The sequence below is a fragment of the Rhineura floridana genome, chromosome 1 (genome assembly GCF_030035675.1).
Source record: "Rhineura floridana isolate rRhiFlo1 chromosome 1, rRhiFlo1.hap2, whole genome shotgun sequence".
NCBI lineage: Eukaryota > Metazoa > Chordata > Lepidosauria > Squamata > Rhineuridae > Rhineura > Rhineura floridana.
The window spans coordinates 146,634,171-146,661,798 of NC_084480.1; the positions used below are offsets into that span (position 1 = coordinate 146,634,171).

A 27,628-nucleotide genomic window follows, 5' to 3' on the forward strand; every position below is an offset into this window, starting at 1 on the left:
ATTTTATGCAAGAAATGAGAAATTAAGAAGAAATGGCATTGCTTTAATAGCGAGAAGTGATGTAGCAAAAGCAATTAGGAGCTACAACACAAGGTCTGAGCAAGCAATATCAATGAGATTAAATGGGAAACCTAATAACATAACAATCATCCAAGTCTATGCTCCAAAGGCAAACGCTGAAGAAGAGGAATTGGAGAGATTTTACACAGAAATACAGGAAGACATTGATCACACACCAAAACAAGATGTGCTGATAATCATGGGAGGCTGGAATGCAAAAGTAGGGAACAGAGAAGAACCAGGAATTGTGGGGAAATGGGGCTTAAGACACAGAAATGAAGGAGAAAGACTTATTGAATTCTGTGAAGCCAATAATTTGTTTCCAGCAAACATATTTTTTTGAGTAACTGAAAAGACAACTGTACATGTGGACATCACCATATGGTCAATATAGGAATCATACTGATTATATAATTGGTAGCAGAAGATGGAGAAGTTCCATACTTTCTGTGAAAACAAGACCACTGCAGTACAGATCATGAACTGGTCGTATCGAAAATCAGAGTAAAGCTAAAGAAGAACAACAAAGCAATCATAATGCCAAAATACAATTTAAATAACATTCCAGAAGAATATAAAGATCAAATAAGGAACAGATTTGAGGCTTTAAACTTAGTTGACAGAGAATCAGAAGAACTATGGATTGAAGTCAGAGACATTATCAGGAAAAAATGCAAAAAGACAATACCTCTAGTTAAAAAGACAGAAAGCCCTCAGTAGATGACTGAAGAAACTCTTAAAATGGTTAAAGAGAGAAGGAAAGCAAAAGCAAAAGGAGATAGAAACACAGTCAGAACCCTAAATGCAACTATACAATGACTAATATGTAGGGACAAAGAAAACTATCACAATAGTATTGTATAGAAATAGAAGAGGACAACAGAAAGGGAAGAACAAGAGCCCTATTCCAAAAGATCAGAGAAATGAAAGGGAAATTTAAACCAACAGTAGGGATGTTGAATAATCAACAGGAGAACACACTGACTGACTGAGATGAAATAAAAGGAAGATGGAAGCAATACACTGAAGAACTCTATAAAAGAAATGCAAGGATGACAGATTCATTCATGGAGGAACCATATGATGAAGAATCAGAAATTTTAGAATGTGAGGTGAAAGCTGCTCTTAAAATACGTGGAAGAAACAAATCACCAGGAATAGATGGCATACCAATAGAATTACTACAAGCTACTGAGACTGAATCAGTCCAAATTTTGACAAACATTTGTCAAGAAATATGGAAAACTAAACAATGGCCCACAGACTGGAAGCATTCAATATACATCCCGAACCAGAGCCAAAGCTGAACATATACCTCTGGAGGAGGATGGTGTAATTTCCTTGCCTTACTCAAAGCCAACGATTGCCGTTAAACCAATGATGATAAACGTGGATGTTGCTGACGTGTGGGCAGATGAGAACCTGAGTACAGATATCCCACAGGTAATGATCAACAAGGGGTGTGGTGTATTCTATAAGGTTACTTCTGTTCTAAAATTTGCATTTGCCTCAGAGCAGTCCTGGTATTTGTTATTGCAGGATTCCTGTAAAAAAAATTCTGTTAGTTTTGTGAAGGAGCAACGGGAGGTTCTGTAGTGTAGTCAACAGCTCAGGATTCTACTGCTTGTCAGTAACAAAGGAAACACTTGCACTGGCTGGGTCTTGATGGGAGATATCCAGCAACATCTGGAGGACCACAGATTAGCCATCCCTGCTGGCTTACTTCCACGATCATTTTTTTGTAAACCGCCCAGAGAGCTTTGGCTATGGGGCAGTATAGAAATGATTGATTGATTGATTGATTGGATGTAGGTGATCCCCAGTGCTGCTCACTGACATGAGCGAGCTTTCATTTGCCGCCTTCCTGGCATCAGAACTTTCTGACCTCAGCTGCTCTGAGATTCATACAAGCTCCTCCCAGGTGACTTCACCTGGGCTTGAGGAAACACAGGGCTTATCCAAACAGAGCGAAATAATCCACGGTTTCCATATTCAGTTTGTCATCTGATAGTCCTCACTTTGCCTTTTAGTTCGCTCTTTCCCAATTAAAAAAAACGCTTTTTTGCACCCACACACGCAGTGGTAAGACCCCTACATTCTTTTTGCTTTTTCCAAGCTCCGCCTCTAAAACCTCCCCCTATCAACCAATTGGTCAGCAAAAAAATTACGTATGCTCCTCTCCCCCTTTGCAACGAAGCACAATATGGCTGTAAAGGAGTTCTCACCTGGGAAGGAAAGGCTGCTGGTCAGTTTCATGCCTGCCTTCACAGGGAGAATGAAATTGACATAGCTGAAGTCAAAAAGACTAAAGTAATAACAACAGAAGATTTATGTAACTTTAAAGTTGACAATGAGGACATTGAACTTGTCAAGGATTATCAATACCTTGGCACAATCATTAACCAAAATGGAGACAATAGTCAAGAAATTAGAAGAAGGCTAGGACTGGGGAGGGCAGCTGTGAGAGAACTAGAAAAGGTCCTCAGATGTAAAGATGTATAACTGAACAGTAAAGTCGGGATCATTCAGACCATGGTATTCCCGATCTCTGTATGGATGTGAAAGTTTTATTTATTTATTGTTTAATTTATATCCGGCCCTTCCTCCCAGCAGGAGCCCAGTTGGACAGTGATTCATTAGAAAAGATAATAATGCTTGGAAAAACAGAAGGAAGTAGAAAAAGAGGAAGGCCAAACAAGAGATGGATTGATTCCATCGAGGAAGCCACAGACCTGAACTTACAAGATCGGAACAGGGTGGTTCATGACAGATGCTCTTGGAGGTCACTGATTCATAGGGTCGCCATAAGTCGTAATCGACTTGAAGGCACATAACAACAACAATATAACAAAAGAACAGTTTGAAGCTAATGGGCTTCAAGGGCTCTCAAACCTGCCCATGATTTTTAAAAATGTTTCATTGGGAAAGGGTTAAGTATCTTCTCTCTCCCTCTCTCTCTCTCTTCTTCATTGCAAAAATGGCCCTTCCCAAAATTGCATTTATTTACAACTGGCCATCAGGGTTAACTACACTTGTTTGCATATAGCTTGTTCTTAAGACAACTGGTTTACCAAGTTGTACTTTAATGATAAAGATTACCTAAAGAAATGATAAAGATTACCTAAAGATAACACCCTAGACCAGCTTTCCCCAACCTGGGGGGTCTCCAGATATCTTATACTACAACTTCCATAATCTCTGACTATTGACCCTGCTGGCTGGGGCTAATGAAAGTTGTAGTCCAAAACATCTGGATGGCACCAGTCTGGTGAAGTCTATCCTAGATTAAAAATAATTGATCAGAAAGCAACTACAGCCTATAACTAGAATGTTGGGGTCACAGACAGCAGCTACTGAAACTCAACCGATTTACACTAGGGTAAACTGAATGGTACAAAAAGGTAAGATATGGAGAATGGCCGTAGCTCAGTGGTAGCACATCTGCCTTGCATGCAGAAGGCCCCAAGTTCAACCCTGGTGTTTCCAGGTAGGAGAGACTCCTGCCTGAAATCCTGGAGAGCCACTGCCAGTCAGAGTGGACAGCACTGAGCTAATGGACCACTTGCATGATTCAGTATAAAGCAGTTTTCTGTGTTCCTTGCCTGGCCGAAGAAAGGTTGCCACTTTCCCCCCATGACAGAATGAAGATGTAGTAAGAATGGATTACACCAAATATCCATCTGCTCCAGCGCTCGGTGTCCAAACATTGTCTGATTGAGGAAGCCTTTCAGAGATACACTGCCTTTATACATGGAAGATCCCTTAGCAATCGTTGGTGTTGAAAGACTTGTTAAAGGCACATACTGCCTGTAAGGGAAACATAAGGGCAGGTGGCAAAACAAGATACACCACAACCACTTGTACTGTACTGTGGCATTAGGCTTCAGAGTTCTCACCCTTTCAAGCTCCTCCTCCCTTTCTTTTCAGAGCCTTGATGCTTGCTTTCTGTCCCGCCTCTATTCACGTGCTCTGGCTAGCGGGTTTCGGAGGGGCGTCCTTTCCTCTCCCTCACGATTACTCGTCTCTCTCCCCCCACCCCGCTCCCTCCTACGTCGTCCCAGGGAGTGGGCGCCGGACGAGAGAGTCGCCTTCCCCGCCAACCAGAGCAAGGCGCGCAGGCAAGGCTTTGGACTCTCCCTCACTTCCTTCCACGGCAAGAAGGCGCCGCCGTTGCTCTCCGTCCCTCGGCTTGTTCGGGGTCTCGCTCCGCCACTCCGAGAGAAGCCCCTGCATGCTGCAGAAGTAGGTGGTGGCGGCCAGGGCGACTGCCCCGCTGCTTTCCCTTCGTCTCCTTGCCTCGCCGCACACCTCCTTGGCGCGCTTGCCTGCCGGCAACCACAGCCCAGACGCGCAGCGGAGGGGAGAGGCGAGGCGCGCACCCCGGACCCTCGGAGGAAACAATGAACAGCGCGAAAAACGAGCAGGAGCACAGCCCGCCCGAGCCAAACCTGCAGGAGGAAGAGGTACCTGCCTGAGGGGAGGAGGCGGAGAGACGACTTAGCTGCCTCCCGGGCTTTCCCTTCTGAGCGCAGTGCCGTGCGTCATAGACTTATTGGGGAGCCCATGAAAAAGTTTTTGGGGAGGGGGAGAGCAGCCCCAAGCAAGGCAGCCTTAGAGCTACAGGTTTTTGGACCTCCCCGTCCACCCGTCTCTTAAGATGCATTGACACTTGGCTCCGTCCGCTTTGGGGGCTGGAGAGTTTGCGCAACGCGTGGAAAACGAAAGCAGTGTCGAGTGTTCCAAACAGCATCGCTTAAGTTTGACCTTAGTTTGAATTGTAAAAGAGAGAGGTGGGGATGGTGGGAACTCTTGAAGGCAAAACTGAACACGGGGTTTTCTTTCTTTCTTTTCTCTTGTTGCCGTACACTTCTTCCCCAAACTATTTGGTGTCCCCTAGTGAAACCACGCATTAAAAGCTACGTACTCCTTTAAAAAGCCAGGCGTTCAGATTAATAGATAAATGTATCGAGCGCATTCTTTCGCGATGAGTCAAGATCCAGAGAACTTATACAATAAAACTTGGGTAAATCTTAATTCAGAGCCACCTTGGAGAAAAGTCGTAGTGAAAAAAAGATCGTAGCAAATTAAGTTGTCGATGCGGTTTAGCAAAATCTTTAAAGGTTTAAGACAGTAATAATTTCCAGCGTTCGAGATTACTTTATTAAGTTCCCCTCTTAAAATACTACCCTGTATATTCCTACTCAGAAGTAAATTCATATAATACAGTGGTAGTTGTATGTAGGACTGTATAAATAATGTCGTTGAGGTACTTGAGAGTTCTTGTAACTTTGAGATGCTAAGGAATGCTGTATGGCTTTCACACACCCCTTTAAAACTGTCTAGTTTAAAGCTTCCCTCTGTGTGTGAATTTTGGATGCCACAACCCAGGGTACAATAGTGTCTAAAGTATTTCTGTTCAAGAAATAGTGCTTTTTTATTTTGCAGGGTGATAAATGTTCAAAACTCAGTGTAGTAGGACTGAAGACAGTTTGTGAGAGAAACTTGTTTTTTTCCTGAAGCAGACACAAGTCCACAAAAGCTTATTGCCATAGTAGAATTGTGAGTTTTTAAGGTGCCACAAGACTCTTCGTTGCCTTTGCTGTGCAGCTACTCCTTTGAAAAAAGAACTATATGGTTAATCTTGGTGTTGGGAATGCATCTGGGAAATCGTTAAGGCTGTAATAACTACCCAGATTAACACTATGAGCACATTATGAAGTGCTGCTGATTTACAGATCCTACCAGGATGAAAGGTAGTTGAATGGAACAAAAAATCATTCTGCCTGGCTGTGGGAATGATATTCTTGGGTGCTTTTTTAGAAAAAATGATCTGTAGGCTCCCTCCATAAAAATAAATGACCTTTCATCAGCCTGTTTAAAGTGATAGCTAACAAGTTTAGGTAAAAATGAAGCATTAATGTTTGCATTTTTTTCAGATTGCTGTAAGTACTAACCAGATTGTACTTGCAATCCATGATATAAATCACTATAAAATATTCAGGCGTATAAAAAAATTTAACCTCCAGCTAAAAAAAAAAAGATTTTAGCCATAAGTTGGAAATTTTTGTATTAGTAGCAAATAAGAGCGTTGGGCACAACAGAGAATTACATTAACTTCAGACCCCTTTCCAGCCTATAATTTATGGTTCATTTACATAAGCTTGACTTGAATCTTGGCAACTTCATGTCTCCGTTAACAGAGCTGTATGTACTACCACAGATCCCAATGGAAGGAGGAAGTCGAATCTCTGGTAAAAGGGGTCGAGGTCCACTCAGCCTTCCATCCATCCGTGGTTAGTAAGATGAGTACCCGGCATATGCTGGGGGGTAAAGAAAGGCCGGGGACGGAACTGGCAATCCCACCCCATATATAAGGTCTGCCTAGCAAATGTCGCAAGACATCACCCTAAGAGTTGGAAACGACTCACACTACAAGTGCAGGGACACCTTTACCTTTTACTTCCACAGATCAGTGCAATAGCGATAGTAACATCTGTGTGCATGGCTGTTCACAGCAGAAGTCTAAAAAACAAACACACAACTCATTGTTTCAGGGCGCTTCCAATCTAATGTTTAATGGCGACAATGCAGAAATTTAGCAGCGCTTCTGAAGCAGGTAACTATTGTTCAGTGCCCTGTATCAGCTCTTTCATGAGTTTTAAACTCTAATGTTTTGAATTTATTTGTAAAATGAAGCATCACTTAATATTTTAACTTTACAGACGAATCTGTTGTTAGTTCATGGTAAATGGGGAGTATGGAAATGTAGTTAATGAAAATGAAAATTGGGTGTAGAGTGAATGAAGGACTGTATTCCCAGTAACACATTATTGAGTTGTACAAGCCAGCTTGTTTCATTTATATACTTTCATCCATGCTCCCACTGATCTGTACAGCAACGTCCATACATTTAGTACTTTTAATCTATTGATGCTTATTTTATTCACAGTTTAATCAGTTTATTGCCTGGGGCTAGGGAAATGTGAAAGTATGTGAGCTGGATCACTACTCCCATTTAATGGATGGGGAATGGAATTTGAGGACCAAAGTCCGTGTGATCAGATATCCCAATATCTTTTTCTTTATCTAGCTAGGGTGTGTGTGTTTCCAGTTTGATCAGGGGAATTCGTACTGGGAGTGTTTTAACTATTTCTCCAGTACCATTTTGTCAAGCTAACTCCTTCCTCAAGGCTATTAGCCATATGGGAATGGGGGAAGACACATACTCTGTCTGCCTGTTTTTCCCCAGTAGGGTAATAACTTTTGTGTTGTTGTTATGTGCCTTTAAGTCGATTACTACTTATGGTGACCCTATGAACCAGTGACCTCCAATAGCATCTGTCATGAACTACCCTGTTCCGATCTTGTAAGTTCAGGTCTGTGGTTTCCTTTATGGAATCAATCCATCTCTTGTTTGGCCTTCCTCTTTTTCTACTCCCTTCTGTTTTCCCCAGCATTATTGCCTTTTCTAGTGAATCATGTCATCTCGTTATATGTCCAAAGTATGATAAACTCAGTTTCATCATTTTAGCTTCCAGTGATAGTTCTGGTTTAATTTGTTCTAACTCCCAATGATTTGTCTTTTTCGCAGTCCATGGTATGTACAAAGCTCTCCTCCAACACAACATTTCAAATGAGTTGGTTTTTTTCTTACCCGCTTATTTCACTGTCCAGCTTTCATATCCATACACGGAGATCGGGAATACCATGGTCTGAATGATCCAGACTTTAGTGTTCAATGATACATCTTTGCATTTGAGGACCTTTTCTAGTTCTCTTATAGGTGCCCACCCCCAGTCCTAGCCTTCCTCTGATTTCTTGACTATTGTCTCCATTTTGGTTAATGACTGTGCCGAGGTATTGATAATCCTTGACAGGTACAATGTCCTCACTGTCAATTTTAGAGTTACATAGATCTTCTGTTGTCATTACTTTAGTCTTCTTGACATTCAGCTGTAGTCCTGGTTTTGTGCTTTCTTCTTTAACTTTCATCAGCATTCGTTTGAAATCATTGCTGATTTCTGCTAGTAGTATGGTATCGTCTGCATATCTTAAATTATTTATATTTCTCCCTCCAGTTTTCACACCTCCTTCATCTTGGTCCAATCCTGCTTTCCGTATGATATGTTCTGCATATAGATTAAACAGATAGGATGATAAAACACACCCCTGTCTCATACCCTTTCCTATTGGGAACCAATCGGTTTCTCCATATTCTGTCCTTACAGTAGCCTTTTGTGCAGAGTATAGGTTGCGCATCAGGACAATCGGATGCTGTGGCACCCCCATTTCTTTTAAAGCATGCCATAGTTTTTCATCATCTATTGATATTTATTATATTCACAGTTTAATCAGTTTATTTTTTCATGAGCTTTTGTGTATGTGAGATTAAATTTAAGAGCTTAAATTGAATCACATCTTTCCCTAGAACCATTGCCCTGATCAAATGAAGAGCCCTTCCAAATAAGGAACAGCTACTTTGAAGTACAGAAAAATATAGCAAATCTTCCTAATCTCTTCTAGTTTCGTTTTGAGGTGCAGTAGCTGAGCATGTTCGCGGCTAAGATGTAAATCCAGGTTTCCAACTCCACATCCTGTCTCTTTGTTCAGCAAAACATCCCCCGTAACCTCCAGCATCATTTACAAACTGAGGAGCTTTCAAGGTGGTTATTGGCATCTCTCTTGGTCATGTCTTGTAGCTGATCTAATAAATTGTATGCAGAATTGTCAGAAGAGATGTGCAATCAGAACAGCACACATTGAGGAGAAAAGGGGGCTGGTGTTACGAGAATGGTTCATGAAACCTTCTAAATTAGAATAGATGCACTTCAGATATTGTGTTCTAAATATCTGTGGCTATTCCAACATCTTAAAAAGAGACTTCTCATTTCTAGTAACTGTGCTAAGAAATGGAGAGTTTGCCTGAAACAAATGTGTAATCTGGTTACTGTCTGGATTAACATTGTGATGGACTGTCTCATTCAGTGCAAACTGAACTCCTAGTAGAACAACCGGGTCTCAGTGTGATAAAACTGGTTCCTTTGATACCCTCTTTTTCTAATATGACTCAGCCAGTATAGATGACCATCTTTACCACATCAATTCTTTTAATTGCTTGGTTATCTGAATTACCATACTTGTGGTATAAATGTTTACTACCACATTTTGTCCTCTGCACTGACTCTAAGGTGGTCTGCCCGATGGTAAGGCTTTCTACATGGTGAGATGGTTGTCTGTACTACCAAGCCATGGTTAGTGATGTTAGGCAGTAATGAACCATGGTATTTTTAGGTATTGCCAGCCTTCCGTATCTTCTTGGTGGTGTATCTGTATTTGTTGTTTCAAGTTCTGTTACTACTACAGTATTGAAGCGACTTAAATACTTGTAAGCTTTTGAGTTGTAGTTTTAGATAATTTTGTGTGTGCACATGCCTGTGTGTACATCTCCCCCCCCCGATAGCACAGTCTTAATATGTCTGAAGTTGTGATTTTTGCAGGTGTGGATGTGCATGCCATAGTGTTCATATTTCGGCAGTACTGTTTGTATTCGTTTATAAATAGTGGTAGTTTTCAGTTTGATCTGCCTTTAAAAATGCTAGCACTAGTTTACACATGGGCATGAGCAATCCAACTGATTCCAAATTGTGAATCATTTATAATTATGCAGCATGGTAAGGAAAGATTTTGAAACCAAGTCCAGCTAGAGAGATACATATTGAAATCTCCTTGCCTGGATCAGAAAGCACTGGCATAAAGTGAGTGCACGTTTCAGATACCACAGCTGTTTTTTAAAAAGGACATAATTAGAGATGTGAAAGCCTGCAAAAAACCTGGAAAAATTCTGAAATCCCCCCCCCATTTTCCCCAGATTTCTCAGGAAAAAAAGTGGAACCCCTCCTGGGCTTTCCCAGTTTTTCAATTTTTTCCCCAGGCATTCACATCTCTACTTACAATGCATTGATACCCATCATTGTTGTTGTTATGTGCCTCCAAGTCAATTATGACTTATGGCGACCCTATGAATCAGTGACCTCCAAGAGCATCTGTCATGAACCACCCTGTTCAGAACTTGTAAGTTCAGGTCTGTGGCTTCCTTTATGGAATCAGTCCATCTCTTGTTTGGCCTTCCTCTTTTTCTACTTCCTTCTGTTTTTCCAAGCATTATTATCTTTTCTAATGAACCATGTCTTCTCATTATGATACCCATCAGCACACAGTAAATGCAACTTAAGTACACTCTCACTAAACAGGTGAAGCACACTGTAGATAACCCCCCCAAATTATTATCTTTTATACAAATTGTATTACAACAAACCTACAAACTTACTATACAAAATTAAAAAGAGACAAAACTATTCAAAAATTAAATTTTAAAATGGACTGTTAAAAAACAAAAAAAAATTACTTGAATATATATATACAACATATTCTTGAAACTCATGCATATATTAATGATGTGGGGCAGGAAAATACACATAGTGATAATGTCTACTGTATTAGATTATTTTTTCCTGAAAAGTTAAAAATGGTTTATAATTTAATTTTTTAATAAACAACAATAATATTAATATTATAACAACATAGAAACAGTCGCAGGAAACCATATTGGCATGAAAATGACCACCAAAAGTCTGATGGAAACAATGTGATTTACCCCCGTTCCAAAAAGCCATCAAAAGGGTAGTTTTCCTCACCCTTCAGAAGAGGTTCCACAAATGCAGGAAAACTGCAGAGGCCCAACTGTTGCTGTTCAACTCCTCTGTAAAGATGGCATAGACAGAAAGACCTACTGAGTATACCTCAACTGCTTAGTGGACTCATATGGGGGAGAGACATTCAAAAAGCTATGAGGGTCCCAGGCTGTGCAAAATTGTAAAGATTAAAGCTAGAACCTTGAATTGAGCTTTGAAATAAATTGGCAGTGTGCAACAGATGTAAAACAGGTTGAATATGCGCTTGCCTCCCAACATTTGTTAAGATATGTGCAGCAGTATTCTGCTCCTGTTGAAACGTCTAAGTCACCTTCAAGGGCAGCCCCATATAGAGCACATTGTAGAAATCAGGCCTGGACTTTACAGAAGCATAGATCAGTGTCAGGGCCGGTTCTAAAGGGCAGCCAGGTTGGGCACTGGCCTGATGGCCTCTGGAGCTACAGGGGCCCCCACAGCTGCCCCTCCGTTCCCCTTCCACGATCTGCAGGCCCCCCACACCCACACCTACCTTTCTGCTATCTTTTACCATTGCCCTTAACGAAGATGGCGGCCACGGTTTCCCTAAGGTACTGAAGCCCCTGCCGCCATCTTAGTTGATGGCAGAGATTCGCGTGCATAGCACACACGCGTGCCATCAACGATGGTGGTGTCGGCGTCATCCCGTTAGGGAAACTGCGGCCGCCATCTTCGTTAAGGGCAATGGTAAAAGACAGCAGAAAGGTAGGTGGGGGCATGGGGGGCACGTGCATGTGTGCGTAATGCACGCACGCGCGCACACACGCCAGGGGCCAGGGCAAGCTGATACCCAAGAGCCCCGGCATCCCTGGAGCCGGCCCTGATCAGTGTGACAAGAACTGACCTGTTCAGAACAGGAACAAGCTTTCTTCTTAGCTACAGCTTGTAGGAACAACTCCAGTCTCTTTTCAGGAAGCAGCACATGATTGCGGAGTACCCCCAAGCTTTTTGCCAGATCATATCGGGTCACAGAAACCCTACTAGTCACAACAAAGCTAGTCCCCTCTAGACCACTGCTGTTCCTTACCAGCATCACATCTCTTCTATTCTAGATACTACCAGGAAGAGGGAGATATAGAGTGACAACAGGTCTGCTTTCCTTGTAGTGGCCAGTTCTGACTGACTGCAGCCCTGTAGTGTGGTGGTAGGCAAATTGGGTGAAGACTTTATTACCACCATAGCTCTATTTGGGATTAAATCTGGCAAAAGTGCGAACAAACCCCAAAGAAAGACATTCTTCAAAGGGAAAGAGTAGAAGTAAGATAGTAATATGTGTAAATACTATAGTATTTAAGCTAGAACATGCTTTCATCTTAATTCTGCATTAACAAAAGTTATTAACAAGTGAATGGGACAATGAAAGAGGAGAGGGGACTGTGAGGAAGTTAGAGCTCCTTTATGCAACTATAGAATTGTAGAGCTGCAAAGTGGACCCTATTGGCTGAAGTCTTTCTGGACAGGAAATACAGGGTTAGGGGTAACTGTACCTAAGCCACCTCTTCTGGATGTCTGTTTTTTTGCTTGAAAGCAGCCACATTGGAAGGAGAATCTACAGCCTCCCTCACAACTTGTTCTAATGCTGAACCACTCTTAAAATCTAACAGCTTTTTTCTTCTAACGTTTAACCTATATCTGCCTCCATGTAGTTCAGCCTCTGTGCAGTTCAGATATTACTAGCAGACAAATTTCTAGTCCATTTGTGCTGCACGTAGCTGTGTAACTATCCAATTCTATGAATTTATTCAGAAGTCCTGCTGTTTTTAACGAGACTTACTCCCTGGTAAGCATGCATAGCATTGAAGCTTTAGACTGTGATTCTAACCCCACTTACTTGGGAGCAAGCCCCACTGAATTCTGTAGGACTTACTTCTGAGTAGACATGGTTAGGATTGCGCAGTTGGTCATTTGTAACCTTAAAGAACCAACTTCGTAAAAGTTGCTTTCCTTTGCCTATTCTTACTCTCCACACATAACTAATTGGCTGATATAGTCCAGAACCATTGCTGCTTCCTATCTTGTTTCCTCTTCTGTGAGATCTCTCTCAAATATTTGAAATGTTAGTATATCTGCTTTTTATCTAGGTTAAAGGAATCTATTTCTTTCAGTCTGTCATTGAACACTTTGCATTCAGGACCTTAGTGTTCTCTGTAGGTCTTATTGACATTGTTTTTAAATTGGACTTCCTAGAGCTGCAATGTGGACTTGACAGTGCTTCAGCTGCTACAATCTAAAATGGCATCAGCAGTAATTGATGATAATAGAATAATTGGTGGTAACGCAATCATCCTATCTCTGCTGTGTTAATTAACACCTTCCCATGGGACATGAAACCATTGTCTTGAATCAAGCCTAAACAAATAGAATCACATTTCTTAATAAGTTCTAGATAATTGTGTTTATCCTCAATTATTGCTGTTGTGAAAGTCATTGTGTGTACCTTGTATATATTTTAGCTGTACATAGAGTTGTCGCAGATTGTACTAGTTGCATTTCATAGCCATTTGGCTCCCCTGATTTACACTTCACCCCATACCTGTGTGTCTTATATATATGTACGTGTACACACACACACCCTGCCAGTGAGGATTATCTTTTTTGCATCTGATGAAATGGACTTGGTTCCTGAGTGCTTATATTCTTAGATTCTTCCTCGCCTTTTAGATGCCTTCTTTTCAGCTCATTGCTTAACAATAGTATCTCTGTGAAAGTACATGTCAGGATTTATTTACTAATTATTAAAAATATTTATAGCCTGCCCTTCATCTGTGCCAGTGGTTCTCAAACTACTTTCCTCACAGACCACTTAAAAAATGCTGAGGGTCTTGGTGGACCACTCAGTGATTTTTCTGCCTGTTACAGGTATTGTAATTCCATAGAATTCAAATTCAAATACAATATAAACAGTAAAAGAATAAAAATACAATTCAATGCAATGGATGTGTTGTCTGCCATCTTCATCCACAGATCTACAGGTATGCCATGTACCACCTGAATGAAGCTTGAGTACCACTGGTGGTCCATGGATCACAGTTTAGGAACCCTTGATCTATACGAGGCAAGGTACAGAACATAAATCAAATTATAAAATTCACAATAATCCCCATCATTCAAAATACACAAAGGCAGCTAAAAACAACAGAGCAGGCTGAAAAACTGTTAAAATAAGTTTTAACAGGAATGATAACGAAGTTGGCACCATTAGTAGCTGTGATTGGGAGGGCATTCCACATTTGTGGTGCCACCACAGAGAAGACTATTCCATGTCATGAGCTTCCCCCAAGAGTAGAACACAAAGAAAAGCCTACTCGGAGATCTCAAAATATGGGCAGGCTAGGAAAAGGCACTTCTTCAGGTAGTTGGGTCCCAAGCCTTTTAGAGGTTGAAACTTAAACACTAGCACTTTGAATTGGGCTTGGAACTGAATAGGCAACCAGTTTAATTCCTTTTAGAATCAGTGCAATGATTCCATCCAGCTGTACCAGTAAAAATTCTGGCAATAGCATTCTGCACTTTTGAAGCTTCCAAGTAGAGTTGAGTGGCAGCCCCGTGTACACTAACTCATTTGGGAGGTTACTAGAGTGTGGGTCACTCTGACCAAACTATTACCTGTTCAGGAATACTTGTACTGTAGCTGGAAAAGCAGCCAAATCTGGAAAAGGCATTCTTTGTCACTGAGGCACCTGTGCCACTGGTGACAATGCTGGATCCAGGAACACCTGCAGACTATATACCTGTTCCTTCAAGGTGAGTGCAAGCCTATCTGGAACAGCCTGTACACCTAATTCCCAGACATGAGAACCACTTACCAAAGCAACTCCTTCTTGCTAGGATTCAGCTTCAGTTTATAGGCCTTCATGCAGAGACAGACATGGAGATGAGTGTCATCAGTGGCATTAGTGCTCTTGTTCAGGATTCCAGAAGCCTGGAACAGAAACTTTGGTACTAGCAGGGGACACCTTTGTTTCTTTTCCTGCTGTCCTGAAATCTTTCTCAATTGTGCTGCTTGGTGCTAAACGAGTGAGGATTGGTGCTGGCTGACAGCCCCTGAATCTATGGGGAAGAGAAATTGTTTTTCAGAGGCAGCATAATTCTGAAAACCAGTTGCCGGAAGCCTCAGGAAGGGAGAGTGTTCTTGCACTCGGGTCCAGCTTGCGGGCTTCCCGCAGGCACCTGGTTGGCCACTGTGAGAACAGGATGCTGGAGTAGATGGGCCACTGGCCTGATCCAGCAGGCTCTTCTTATGTTCTTATGATGCAAGTCCCTATCCCTATCTTCCTTTCCCTGCAGCTGAGAATTTCAGTATTCTGTGTGGCTCAGCTACTGTCAACCATGTTTGCTCAGAAATATGTTCAAGTTCTCCTGACTTCAGTGGGACTTAATTGGTCAGTTGGCTTTCATGTGGAACTCAGAAGCAAGAGGATTCCCAAGTTTGGATCCTGCTGTTGGGTATGGATGGATTAACTTGTTTCTGTTCCACATTGGCTTCGTGTGTGAATAAAACTGGTTCCATCTTGTCCCGCTTGTGGGTTGATTTTTTTAGGGGAAATCCTTAAAAACCTGCTCCCCCCTTTTTTTTAACAAAAGAAGCAGTTATGAGCTGCTCTGAGGGCTGTTTTCTTTTTCTTTAACATTTACTGCCATGTAGAGCAGCAAATACTTCTTATGTGGCCGTGTGGTAAAAACGTGTTTTAAAATGCTTCTAGGAACAATTTTTTTTAGTAAAAATGTATTTTTAAAAAATGCTCCAAGGAAGCAGTTGCGTGCCATATAACCTGCAGTCTTTCAGGGGAACTGAATGGAGAAGAGTAGTTATGGGGGCAGCCATCTTTTTCCTTGTACAATGATGTTGTAATCGGAGTCTGATCCTATCCCGGTAAGCCTAGCTCTGACCTCGCTGCACATCATCATTCTCTGTAAGCAGTGCTTACCAATTTGGAAGTGAAATGGGGCAACTCAAAAAGCCAGGTAATGATTTCTACTGAGTTGAAGACTCTGCTGTTGAATGTTAGGTTAGAACCTTATCTGCTGTGGCTTTAGCACATTAAAATGAGATCTCCCTAGCAATTGGCATAGTTAAAGAGTTTGAAAAATTGGTATGCAAAACAAAGGGATGGTTCAGGCGATGTACTTTTGGGGGCAGGGTGATGTTAACAAAGATGAGTAGGTAACATTGTAGCAAAGTACTGGTCATCTGTTTACCTGCTATATATATATTTTTGTGTGTGTATGTTTTGCTGCATGCATAATAGATTATTATTGTCACTATTATGATCATGTATATAAACATATTTATATTGCAAAATTGGCTTCATTTCTTTAATGGTGGTTAATACATAAACGACTGAGTAATAGTGGCCTATATGACTCCTATATTCTGAAAGATGAGAAATAATGTATGGCTATGAAGAAATTATTCCCTAATCCAAGTTTGAACACTTTTCTTTTCAACTAGCCCTGCTACCTTAAATTCAGCAAAAGCCTGTAAAAATGCTGTTTGCCTCTGGCAAGTATCAGTTCTTTCTGAATGAGAAACGATTTGATAAATTGGAAGAATGTCAATCCTCCCCCCATCTTTTAACATGCAAAAAACTGCTAATGTGATCTGAGTGGGCAATTTACAGAAGTGATTTCTTTTAGGAAGCCCAGTAATGTTTGTGTACTTATTTGCAATGCTGCAGCAGTCTAAAACAGTGGTTCCCAACCTGGGGGCCGGGACCTCCAGGGGGCCCGCGAAGTAATCCAGAGGGGGCCGTGAACAGTAAAGAAACGAATTATTTATTAATTTTTTTAAAAAGTCTTCACTCCTTCTACACTGTCTGCTTTCCACTGCCACTGCAGAATGACACCTCCCCCTTGCTCCAAACAAGAGGGGAGGCCTTTTGCTGAAGCGCCAGAGCGTCTTTCAGGCTCACTAAGGGCAGGCATCTGCCTCTAAAATACATGGCAGATGCCAAAGGAGGCTGAGGGTGGAGTTACCAGGAAGAAGAGGGGATTACTATCACTGATTCCCGTCTCCTTGCACTGCCGCTACTGGCAACACTCTTACTTAGAATGAGAGGAGAGGGCTTTTTGTGAAGCAAAAAGAAGCAAGCCTGCAAAGAAAGACTGCTTTCCCACTTCCTTCCTGGCAGCCAGCCAGCCTCCCTGGGGGGAGGGGGTCACAAAAATTTTCAGCTTATAAAGGGGGTCCCGTGCTCATAAAAGTTGGGAACCACTGGTCTAAAACATAGACATTAAGCAGGTGAAGGCATTCCAGACATGAAGTGAAGGCTACTAAAAAGCAGATGAAATAGCAATCCTACTTTAACCTGCTTTACTATATATAATTGTTAACAAGCATGGTTGGTTGCCGTTGAGTTAAGTGTTGTAGTGCAGTAGCACTTTATAGTGTTATTATTTTTTTGAGACCTGTGGCTGCAATAAATATTTGTTGAGCCAGCCTTCTGGTAAGGAATGTAGTGCGAAGATGTCTTGAGTTAACACTTTTAGGCTGAAAATGCTTAACTGCAACCCCAGTGACATTTTAATGATTATGCAGCTGCCTTATCTAGTAATTTTATAGTACAGTCTTGTGCGTCTAATCGAAAGCAAGGCCCACTGCCTTGCTCTAGAGCAGCCTTTCCCAACCAGTGTGCCTCCAGATGTTGTTGGACCACAACTCCCATCTTTCCTGACCATGGGCAATGCTAGCTGAGGCTGATGGGAGTTGTGGTCCAACAACATCTGGAGGCACACTGGTTGGGAAAGGCTGCTCTAGAGTAAGTATAGGACTGCAGTCTTAAATGACTTTGGGACCCCATTCAAAACCCTTCCATGGTCGGAACCTGTTTTTCACTGCATATGTATGTGTTTTGTGACAGTGATAGCTAATAGATCCCATGTCAGTGGGGCAGTGGAGTCTGCTCCAGGTTTTAGTCTGAACTTTCAAGGGCAGCTCCTTGGAATTTCAGACTAAAAGCTGGAGTGGATTCCACTGCCCCACTGGCATGGGAGCCACCAGCCTGTGCTTAGTTTAATATGGGGCAGAGAGGAACTTGAATGAAGGCTCCAATCCCCTGTTTCTTTTCCCCTATGAAGGGAGATAGACTAGAGGAGGGTGGGAAGTGGTAAAGCCCATGTTTTATATGGATACGGTCCCAATATTAAGTCCCAGCTTCTCCATGTCACTGGCCTGAGGAAGACATCTGCCTGAGGCCATGAATTGCTGCTGCCAGGCAATAACAGCCTAGTTGTTTTTATTCATATGCTGTGTTTCAACCACACAATTCTCAGAGTAGATAACAAAAAATAAGAACATAAATAGCAGATGAAACACATGGGGTTGCAGGTCATTCCATCAGTGCAAGTATTTCACTTTGTGCAAGGGAACAATCTCTCCGTCTCCTTCCCCTCTACCCCCCGCCCCCAATTTTGTTCTGAGGGTTCTCCCGACCCTCCTGAGCAGATTTGGGCATGGTGGGGGGAGGAGGGAGGAAATCCCCTTGTGCCAGTGCAAAAATGTAATTGAATACTGCCCATAATAACAACGTTCAAAAGTCCTGGGAAAACAAAGAACTGATCTTTTGAAAGGGATAGTACCGTAGATCTGGAAAACTTCACCAGTAGCCTGTTTGCATTTCACAATGAGCCACACAATTTGTCTGAAACCATGGTTGAATCATGAACATGCCTCGACTTCCGGGAAGGGTGACTTAGCCTGTGCCTGCTTTTGAGACGGGCTCCTGCCTCAAAAGAAGCTTATTCAGATATATCAGTCAGTTTTTTCTTTTTTTTTTGACTGATTAAACTTCTCCCGGGTAGGGAGAAACGAAGAGATTAACCTCAAAGCCTATTTTTGTTGGGACGACCAGATCTCATTAATTTATGGGACGAGGTCCAGCCGACGAAGGTGGGACGGATTTTTAACAGCAAGCTCTATCTGTTAAAGCGAACGTTCATCTTATCTTCTAAGAGAGAACGCACTAACAGGCAAGCACCCTTCTTTCTATATTTTTCTTTTACTTGACTTAAATTGTTGCTGTTTAAAAGAGATTTGCCAGATTGATCAGTTTTTGACATCTCACTGGGGAGCCATAACTTCTCTCTGCTACGCACTAATTAATAGCTTATCTCTGTTTTTGTTGCAAAAAGCTGTCCTGGATTTGCATTCTAAAGATATACACAGAAGAGGGATTTCTATTCCAGATTTTTATTTTGAAAAATATTATACTGTTTTGAGACTACTCTCTTTTTGGTCTATTTTATTTTGACGAATCTGTTTCTTGACGATTGCCATTAATTGTTTCGATCCTGGGAACTGCATTTTGTTTACTTAACTATTGGAGAGATAAGGCTGTCTGCTCTGTTTATACTGTGATGTCACCAAGTTTGGAGAATTAACCCAATTGTTGCTGAAATAAGAAGTGGTTTTCCTATATTTTTCTTTTAAAATGGCAATTAAGAAAGTGGCTGAAAATCTGGAAATAACTATGTTTCAGAAAATAATGGATGAGATTGAGATAACGAAAATTGAATTGAGTAAAATGAAGCAGGAGATTAAAGATATAAGGGTCCCTGTGAGAGAGGTGACCCTGGAAGGGGTCCCTGTGAGAGAGGAGACCCCGGAGATTGGAACAGGGGTCCCTGTGAGAGAGGAGACCCTGGAGACTGGAATAGGGGTCCCTGTGAGAGAGGAGATCCCGGAGATTGGAACCAACGTGGAACAGGAACAAGATTTGGAGTCTATGGACTTTAGAAATAAAATCTATTGTTTGGAACTCAATGTTATCTCTGAAGAAATGAATGAAGATTCTAGAGATAAAGTTATCAATGGCATGGATAATCTTCTGGACTGGAATGATGTGATGGAGCCCAATATAGAGAAAATCTATGGAATTAACTGCAGCCATGTGACAATGGAAAAACTTTTAAGAGATGACCCAGTGTATTTTGAAAAAAAGAACAGAGATATGATTTTACAGCAGTATTTCAGCAACCTATTCAGAATGGATGGCAAGAAAATATTTGGGATAGAGGTAATTCCCATCAGACTCTTACTATATGACTATGGCTTTGACAGCAAGATTATTATGGAATACTGATAATGGAAGATTGGATATTGAAATTACTGGACTTAACAAGACTATTGAAGATGGAAGATGGAAAATGGAACTAATAGAGATAATAGAACAATGGCTACTGAAATTATTGAACCTAACAGATTCTGATGTGATGGATTAATTGAAATGTTTATTTTGACTATGGTTATGACAATAAGATTATCATAATTAGTAATGAGATGGATTAATCGATATGCTTATCTGGAAAAAAAAATTGATAGATATATTTCTTAAAGAATTGAAACCTCTCTTTGACTTTTTGTGGAAAGAATAAAGTAATGTTTATGAGATTTGATGATTAAGTAAGATAACTACTGGAGGAAAGTGATTTTATAATATGACTTAAGAGACAGGATTGTTATATATTATAGACTTATAACTGATTTGATCTTTGACAAATGGGAAGTCAATATTTTACTCTTTATTTTTTATTTTTGTTTTTTTTTTCTTTTTTTCTTTTTGTTTAACTATTTTTGATTTTGTTTTTTGTCTTTGAATGTTTTATGATTTTGTCTTGTATGTTTTATGAAAATCTGAATAAAAATTATTGAAAAAAAAAAAAAAAAGAATCATGAACATGCCTCTTCCCTGCAGCACAGGTCCCCACGCAGCCCCCCCCCCAGCATCACTGCTAGTTCTTGGTTTATTTCTGGCTTACTGCTCATGGTTTGTGTGAAACAAACCAACCACAGTCCAAGTTCAGACGACATGAGAAGTCATAGTATGAGTTGTGTAGTCACTGAGCAGAGATCAGTGCAGTGGGGGGAAGACACATTCGCGAGTAAACCATAGTTTTAAGATAAACTGTGGCTTGTTATGAGGTGTGAATGAGGGCAGTATAAGGCAACTTCATACATGCATTTGAATGGGGTATCAGAGGTATACTTGTACCTCCCATCAGGACAATGGCTAAGCAAGGAAGAGTAGAACTCCACTGGTTCTGTTCATGTAGTAGCTGTAAAATAGGCATAAAACTATTGCATGATCATTGCAGCCTGCAGAAGCAGTCCAACTTTTAAAGCAAGGTGAAGTGGCCACCAGCTGCCTTGGGTTCCAGGTCTTGGATACTGTTAAGGAAGACAGAGTAGAAGACTGACAGACATGGCTCATGTGATATAATCTGCAATCTGCATTGAAATGAATGGGAGCAGCACAAAATCTCAGCTGTTAACAAGAATAGTATTTGCCCTGTGGCTGTCAGATATAGCTTGATCATGTGGATGTGACTGTGCAGTGCCGAATGCCCAAACTAGAAAACTAACAAGACTATTTGTATTACGTAATAGAACTGCATTTAAAAATACAATTCTTAAGGTGTCTTAATGACTTTTGTCTTTGGCAGAGCTGGAAATCTGAATGCTCAAAATGAAATGTGTGCTTTATTAGCAAAAGTAATTAATTATTATCCTGTGGTTATCTTTTTAATGACAAGTCAGTAAATTCCATGTCCTTTTGAGGTAATTGCTGGGTAGCTGGGAAAACGCATGATTTCATTTTTGTAGAACTCTACTCAGCTAGCTGTTGGGAAAATGCATTTATAAGATTTGCAATTATTGTAATGCCTTAAAATTACCTTGACTGTTTGGGTATACACTTCACATGGAAAACTTACAGAGTGGTGTGGGAAGACCACTCCTGTTTCTCGTGCATCCTTGTTTCAAAGTGTAGATGCTTTTCTTGATAAAATTTAAAACTTACAGATGGAAGGGGTTCAGTTCATTAAAAAAAAAGAACTTGATTGGTTAGTAGTAGTCTGGGCTCTAGATGGCATTAGATTTCTTCTGTGCTTGATATATAGTGCTGTTGACCGTTACACTAATATTGCAGGATAACAAAATTCCAGAGATAAAATGTAAGGTTCCCCGGCAAACCCAAAGAAATCTGAAAGTATGTGTGTTGAAGTTTTAATTTGCTTTGGATGATTGTAGGGGAAACAGGTGCCTAGGAATCCCAAATCAGATTTATATCTTTTCTATACTAAATTGTCACATGCTGTCAAGACAGGAACCAGATAAAAGGCCCGTAACTGTCCACAAATTGCCTTTATTTATATTTCCCTCAATTTTTCATGGAGTATGAAGACATTTCTTTTAAAGATTTTTCTAAAATGGGGCTGTTTTGCCACTGAATATTTAATTTTTTGTTAGTCAATGATAAATATTAATGTATTATAATAATAATGTATCATTATAATAATGATAGCTTATTATTATTATTATAAAGCACGTCAGAATTTTTTTCTCGGTAACCCTTACAAAAGCCCTGTGAAGTACATCAGTATAATTTCCATATTACAGGTAGAGGGGCTCAGTCTGAACGAACTGCAGCTTGACTCTCAAGAGTACCTAGCAAGTTTATGGTTGAGGTGAGATTCAAACTGGAGGCTTATTGGCTCACACCCTTAGGCTACAATCTACTCCAGTCTTTCCTGGGAGCAGATCCCGTTGAACTCAATGGGGCTTACTTCTGAGCAGACATCAGTAGGATTGTACTGCACGTCGCAACACCACTGTGAACAAAATGTAGGTGGCAGTGTGATCTCTTAGCAGAACTTCAATTGTAATGTAATTTTTAAAATAAGAGCAGCTAGGAAAATATTTCTAAAATAAATATCCCTTGTTCAGAAAAGCGGAGCCAGCTCCAAGTTTCCAAAGGCTTGTCATACATTCTAAAAAGGTGTGCTAATCCACAGCAAAAACAAGAGAGAGAAATATGAAGGTGTAAGTTTAGAAGACTGAAGATAAAACCCAAAAATGTCTTGATCTGTTCAGAGTTTGGGAGAAATTGCATGAAAAAACCTCCTTTTAAAGAATTAAACTGGAAAATATTATTGAGAAACATCTATAAAACTCAAAATGCAGCAGGCAAGAATACTTCCTGTCTTCATTGTCTTTTGGGTATTTCCCTCTTTATTCTGTTTTTATATTCTCCTATGCTAGACATTTAGTATGACCTTTCTACTGGTATAAACTGTTCCCTGATTGCACTGCCCCCCCTCCCGCAGCACTGCAATTTTCACTGACTTCTTTACTGGAATGTTTGTTTCCGATACATTTTTAAACTGTGGTCCTAAAGCCTTTCATACAGGCATTTGGGAGAACTAATAAATAAATCAACTAAATAAAAAAAAATTGACAAGCAAAAGGCATTCTTTCAGTTTAAGAACTCATTCCCACAAGGCAAAAGCATGAGGAAGGCCTGGGGGAGGGAGTTTGACCTGGGGAGACTCCTGAGGGCTAAATAGAAAGGCCTGTGCTATTAAGATGAATTGGGGATGGGGGCAAGTATTGGAAAGGAATAGGTCTAATGTGGTACAACTGGAGGGCTCTGATAGGAATTTTTGGAGGCAGTGTGGATCTACTCCACAACGATGTGCTCTTAACAGCTCAAGGACATCTACAACATAAACATTTACAAACCTGTTTCTTTAGCGGTTGTGTTTTTTAGTGTGCTAGGACAGCAGAGTGGCATGCCCAGTGCTTTTCGCTATTGACATTTTGTCTTAAGCCATACTTAAGAATCTTTTACATTCTCTATCCAGTCCCACTTAAATATATTTATCTTGTACATTTTCTAGAAACAAGTTACAAAAACGGAACATGAGCGCAAACTTTCAACCGAGACCCTAAAGCACAGGCTAAAGCCTTGCAAGGTTCTGTTCATTTATTTGAGAGAAAATTCCCTGCTTGAAGAAATTTAGAACTTGCCAGATATGTTCACCATCACTATATTTCTGGCCGCTTTAGTTTATAAGCTGCATTTAAAGTTGAACGGAGCCCAAGCTTCAAATGAAGTCTAAGCCTGTTTGTTTATAAATGGACTTTCCTCCTAGCTAAGTAACCCTTGTCAGTGTAGAAATATTGGTTAGTTTTTACCTCTTTTCTAAAATTGGGTTTAGGCTATAATCCTATGTATACTCAAACACAGTGGGGCTTGCTTCTGAAGAGGTGTGCATATGGTTGCACTTTCAGTCTACGTTTCTGGCTGTGGTTTAATGCAGCCACTCAGGGCTTCACTGCTAAACCAGAAGTTGAAAAACCAAGTTTCTTACAGGATTATCCCCCTGGAATTTTGTTGCTGACATACAGTGTCCTTGCTGTGGCTTTCTTTCAGCTTAAATGATGATAAATGGAATGGCTGGCAGGTGGATGGGTGGGAGCTGTAATCCTATACCACATCTGTGAGTAAGCGCCATTGAACTTTTTGGGATGGACTTCTGAGTAGACACGTATAAGACTGTGCTGTTAATCTTCCATTTCCTTCCCCCCCCCGGCCATATGTTGGCAAATTTATTGGAAGCTAGTTAAATACGCAGGAGGTGTAAAAGAAGCTTAAACATGGTTGGACATCTGGTCTCTTATGGTAGCATTTGGAAAGTCACTTCAGTTGTGTCTGACCTTCCTAAAATCTACTAAAATTGTGCTGTTGATTATGCCATCCATTCACCAAGTTTGAATATGAAGGACACTGTATGGCTGGGATTCCAAAAGTTATACCTAGAGGCCCAGGTGACCTCAGTGGCTAGGAGTCCCTTTTACCGGCTTCAGCTAGTAAGACAGTTGTGGCAGTTTCTGGACCGGGGTGGCCTGACCGCTGTTGTCCATGCACTGGTAACCTCCAGGCTGGATTACTGTAATGCACTCTATGTGGGGTGGCCCTTGAGGTTGGTCTGGAAGCTGCAGCTGGTGCAAAATGCAGCAGCACGACTGCTCACTGGGGCAGGGTATTGCCAACATGTCACCCCACTGTTGAAAGAATTGCAGTGGATGCCCATTAGCTACTAGGCCAAGCTCAAGGTTCTGGTTTTTGTGTACAAAGCCTATACAGCTTGGCACCAGGATAACTGAAAGATTGTCTTACCCCTTATATACTCAGTCGATCACTGCGCTCTGCAGGTGAGGGCCTCCTGTTCATATCTTATCAGGAGGTTCATTCTGCACAACATAGAAAGCAGACCTTTAGTGTTGTGGCACCTACCCTTTGGAATTCCCTCCCCTTAAATATTAGACAGGCACCATCTCTGCCTGCTACAGTGCCTACTGAAGACCTTCCTCTTTCAACAAGCCTATTAAGTAGAGACCTTATCCCAGTCTGCATCTGTGTTGGAATTGCTTTTTAAGATGTTTTTAAAAGCTTTTAAAAGGATGTCTTTAAAGATGTTTTGTTTTAATGTATTTTAAAGTCTGTTTTTAAGATGTTTTAGAGGGGTTTTAGTGTTCTCTTTGCCGCCCTGGGCTCCTTCTGGAAGGGTAGGATATAAATTTAATAATAACAATAATAACAATAATAATTAGGTGTGTCTTAAAGCTACGTTAGGTGTGTGTGGCATGCATGCAGGTATTTTTAAAATTTTGACCAGCAGATCTCCATGCCGTATCAGTCTGTTCATAAAGGTTCCCTCCAACTTGAAAGAGGTTTGACCTGTGGTGATAGGGACTCCAAACTTGCTTTAGGTGCACTGTTCTTTGGATCCAGGCTATAGAAAGGTGTAGGTGGTGCCACTCAGCCATAGTACTCCATGGTTTTCATTGGTCTTCTCAAGTTCAAGCCTGAGCACTTCATCCAGAAGTGATGTCTTCCCTGTTTAAAATGAAACAAACAGGACACACTTAATACTAAATTATATTTTACATCTTACCAATAAAATAGTTTGATAAAACTTAACCCAAAGCAACCTAATCGTATCAATAACATATCACCTGCTTTGAATTCTATAAATTGAAATTAATCTGTAGATGTGGAAACTGGTACTTGCCCTTCTCTTCCTGTTCCTCCCTCAATACTGACTCAAGTTAGGAATAAAAAAATGCCATCCCTCTTCTTTTTAAAATTTCCAAACCCTACAAAGGCAGAAACTAGGAAGAATTGTTTTTAAAACTTGGATGAGTGTTTGGGTACCACACATCTGTGGCCATGGTGATGAGATGGTAGAGGCCCAGAAATGAGGCTTGTGATGATGACATTTTGTTAGAAGGCCTGTTAAGGCCCTTGGCTGAAAGTATTTGTTTGCTTCAAGTAGGTTTGTGGGATTCTAGCAAGCATAAACAGAGTGTTATAATCTAAACAAAGAGGAGGGGGGGAAAGCCCTCCATTAATGGAGTTCATTTTTATGTGGACGTATTCCAAGAGAGACAGAACGTACCCTACTTAAGGAAAGCAATGGCATACAAATGACTATTTGCGTCCTTGTGCCCTTTTATGTTGTATGTTGTTTGGCTGTTGTGGTAAAAAAAACCCATTTTTCTCAAGGAGAAGCAAGTCTGTGGATGTCGCTTGCCAGCATTTCTTTTTTAAATTTTGCATCCTTGGTGCCATTCATCTTTCACTCCCCTCAACCGCAGCATACATTTTCTAAATGTTTAAGCCATTCTGTCGTCTTCTAGGCCTGTAGTTCTTCCCACTTCTGTTTATAAACTTGTTTTGTTGGCAGGACATGCCATCTATGCATCCCATGTTTTTTCCTGTCTTTGCAATGCTGCTTGGAAAGGTTTGGTGCTAGGTGAGGGAGAAAAAGTATGGGAGAGGTAAGGAAAGAACCGAATGAACATGAAAAAATGTGGTTAGGCTTTGGTTGAAGATGAGAAATAGTGTTGTTCATTGTAGTAGAAAAATAGGTACAGTTTATATTGATGAAATGCCAAGTCAAGTAAATTCTGTTTCTATGTGTTCTGCAGACACTATTCCAATGTTCTGATAACATGACGACTGTTCTTAGGTTGTAGTCATGGAAGTCCTCAGGGATCCACAGATACCTTCACTACAGTTGACCCATGCTTGCATTTATGGTGACCAGTACAGAAAACCTCCATTGTACTCTGGCACAGAAATAACATGTTTTTAAAAAGCCACTGGCAGCACATTATAGCAGAAAGTCGCCTCTTTCAAAGTGTCATCAAGAGTTGTTTCTTCTGAGGGAACACAGGGTTATATTCAGTATCATGCTAAGGACATTGTTCTGTTCGTGCAAGCATTTCTGCTTACCCTATGGAACAATCTTCTCTCTCCTCCCCCCATGTGCTGTTCTGGGGTTTCTCCTGACCTACAAAGCATATTTGGGGGGTGGCGTGGTAGGAGGAGAGGGGGAAGTCCCCTTGCGCTAGCAGGAATCCTTGTGCTGACTTCTGCTAGCACAACAGTTTGGTTGAATATGGCCCACAGTGTCAGTGCCATAGGTTGGAGAAGAGTGGTTGCTTTTACACGCACGCACGCACGCACGCACGCACGCACGCACGCACACGCACACGCACACACGCACACGCACACACACACATACAACGTTATCTCCCTCTTCTTTCCTATCAAGCCTCTTTGCTGGGCAGTGGACACAGAAAAGAAGCACATTTGGTTCTGTGGAGCAGGAAGCAAAAAAGATTCTTTTTGCTGACTCTTAGAAATAAGGTTTGCTATCAAGCCCAGCCAAAATGAGTGGAGCTTGACAGTCTCCTTTTTAGTCTACCAATAGAAAATTAAGAAAACTCTGTTGAGCAGATGGGTGAGGTAAAAGTTTCTTTAAGTATGGACCCTGAATTATTTTGATAAAAAGCATCTGGTGAAAGAATCTTGGTCTTTCGCATGCTGTGTCTACGTGCTTTAATAATCGTTTTGTTGGGGAACATTGAGGAACAAGCAAGGCATCTTAATGATATATTTTTGTGTTGCAAGTTTTCTGAAAGTGATGGACTTGGAAAATCGTGATGAGAATGTGGAAATCAAACTGAAAACTTGAAGTACTCTCTTGGTTTC

At 41.0% G+C, this 27,628-nt stretch overlaps 1 protein-coding gene across 3 annotated transcripts in view; it reads left to right on the forward strand.

The window, feature by feature from the left end:
* Positions 1 to 4,002: 4,002 nt before the first annotated feature.
* RBPMS (RNA binding protein, mRNA processing factor) overlaps positions 4,003 to 27,628 on the forward strand; it is a 107,762-nt gene continuing 84,136 nt past the window's right edge. Inside the window, exon 1 of one of the 3 annotated variants that reach the window (XR_009763988.1) lies at positions 4,003 to 4,523. Coding sequence is in view for 2 of the 3 variants with exons in the window: in XM_061635617.1 (XP_061491601.1) it covers positions 4,461 to 4,523 (63 nt within the window). In the remaining variant the exon portion in view is untranslated. The remainder of the gene's footprint in view (positions 4,524 to 27,628) is intronic. The other 2 variants (XM_061635617.1, XM_061635609.1) reach the window with 2 other exon arrangements.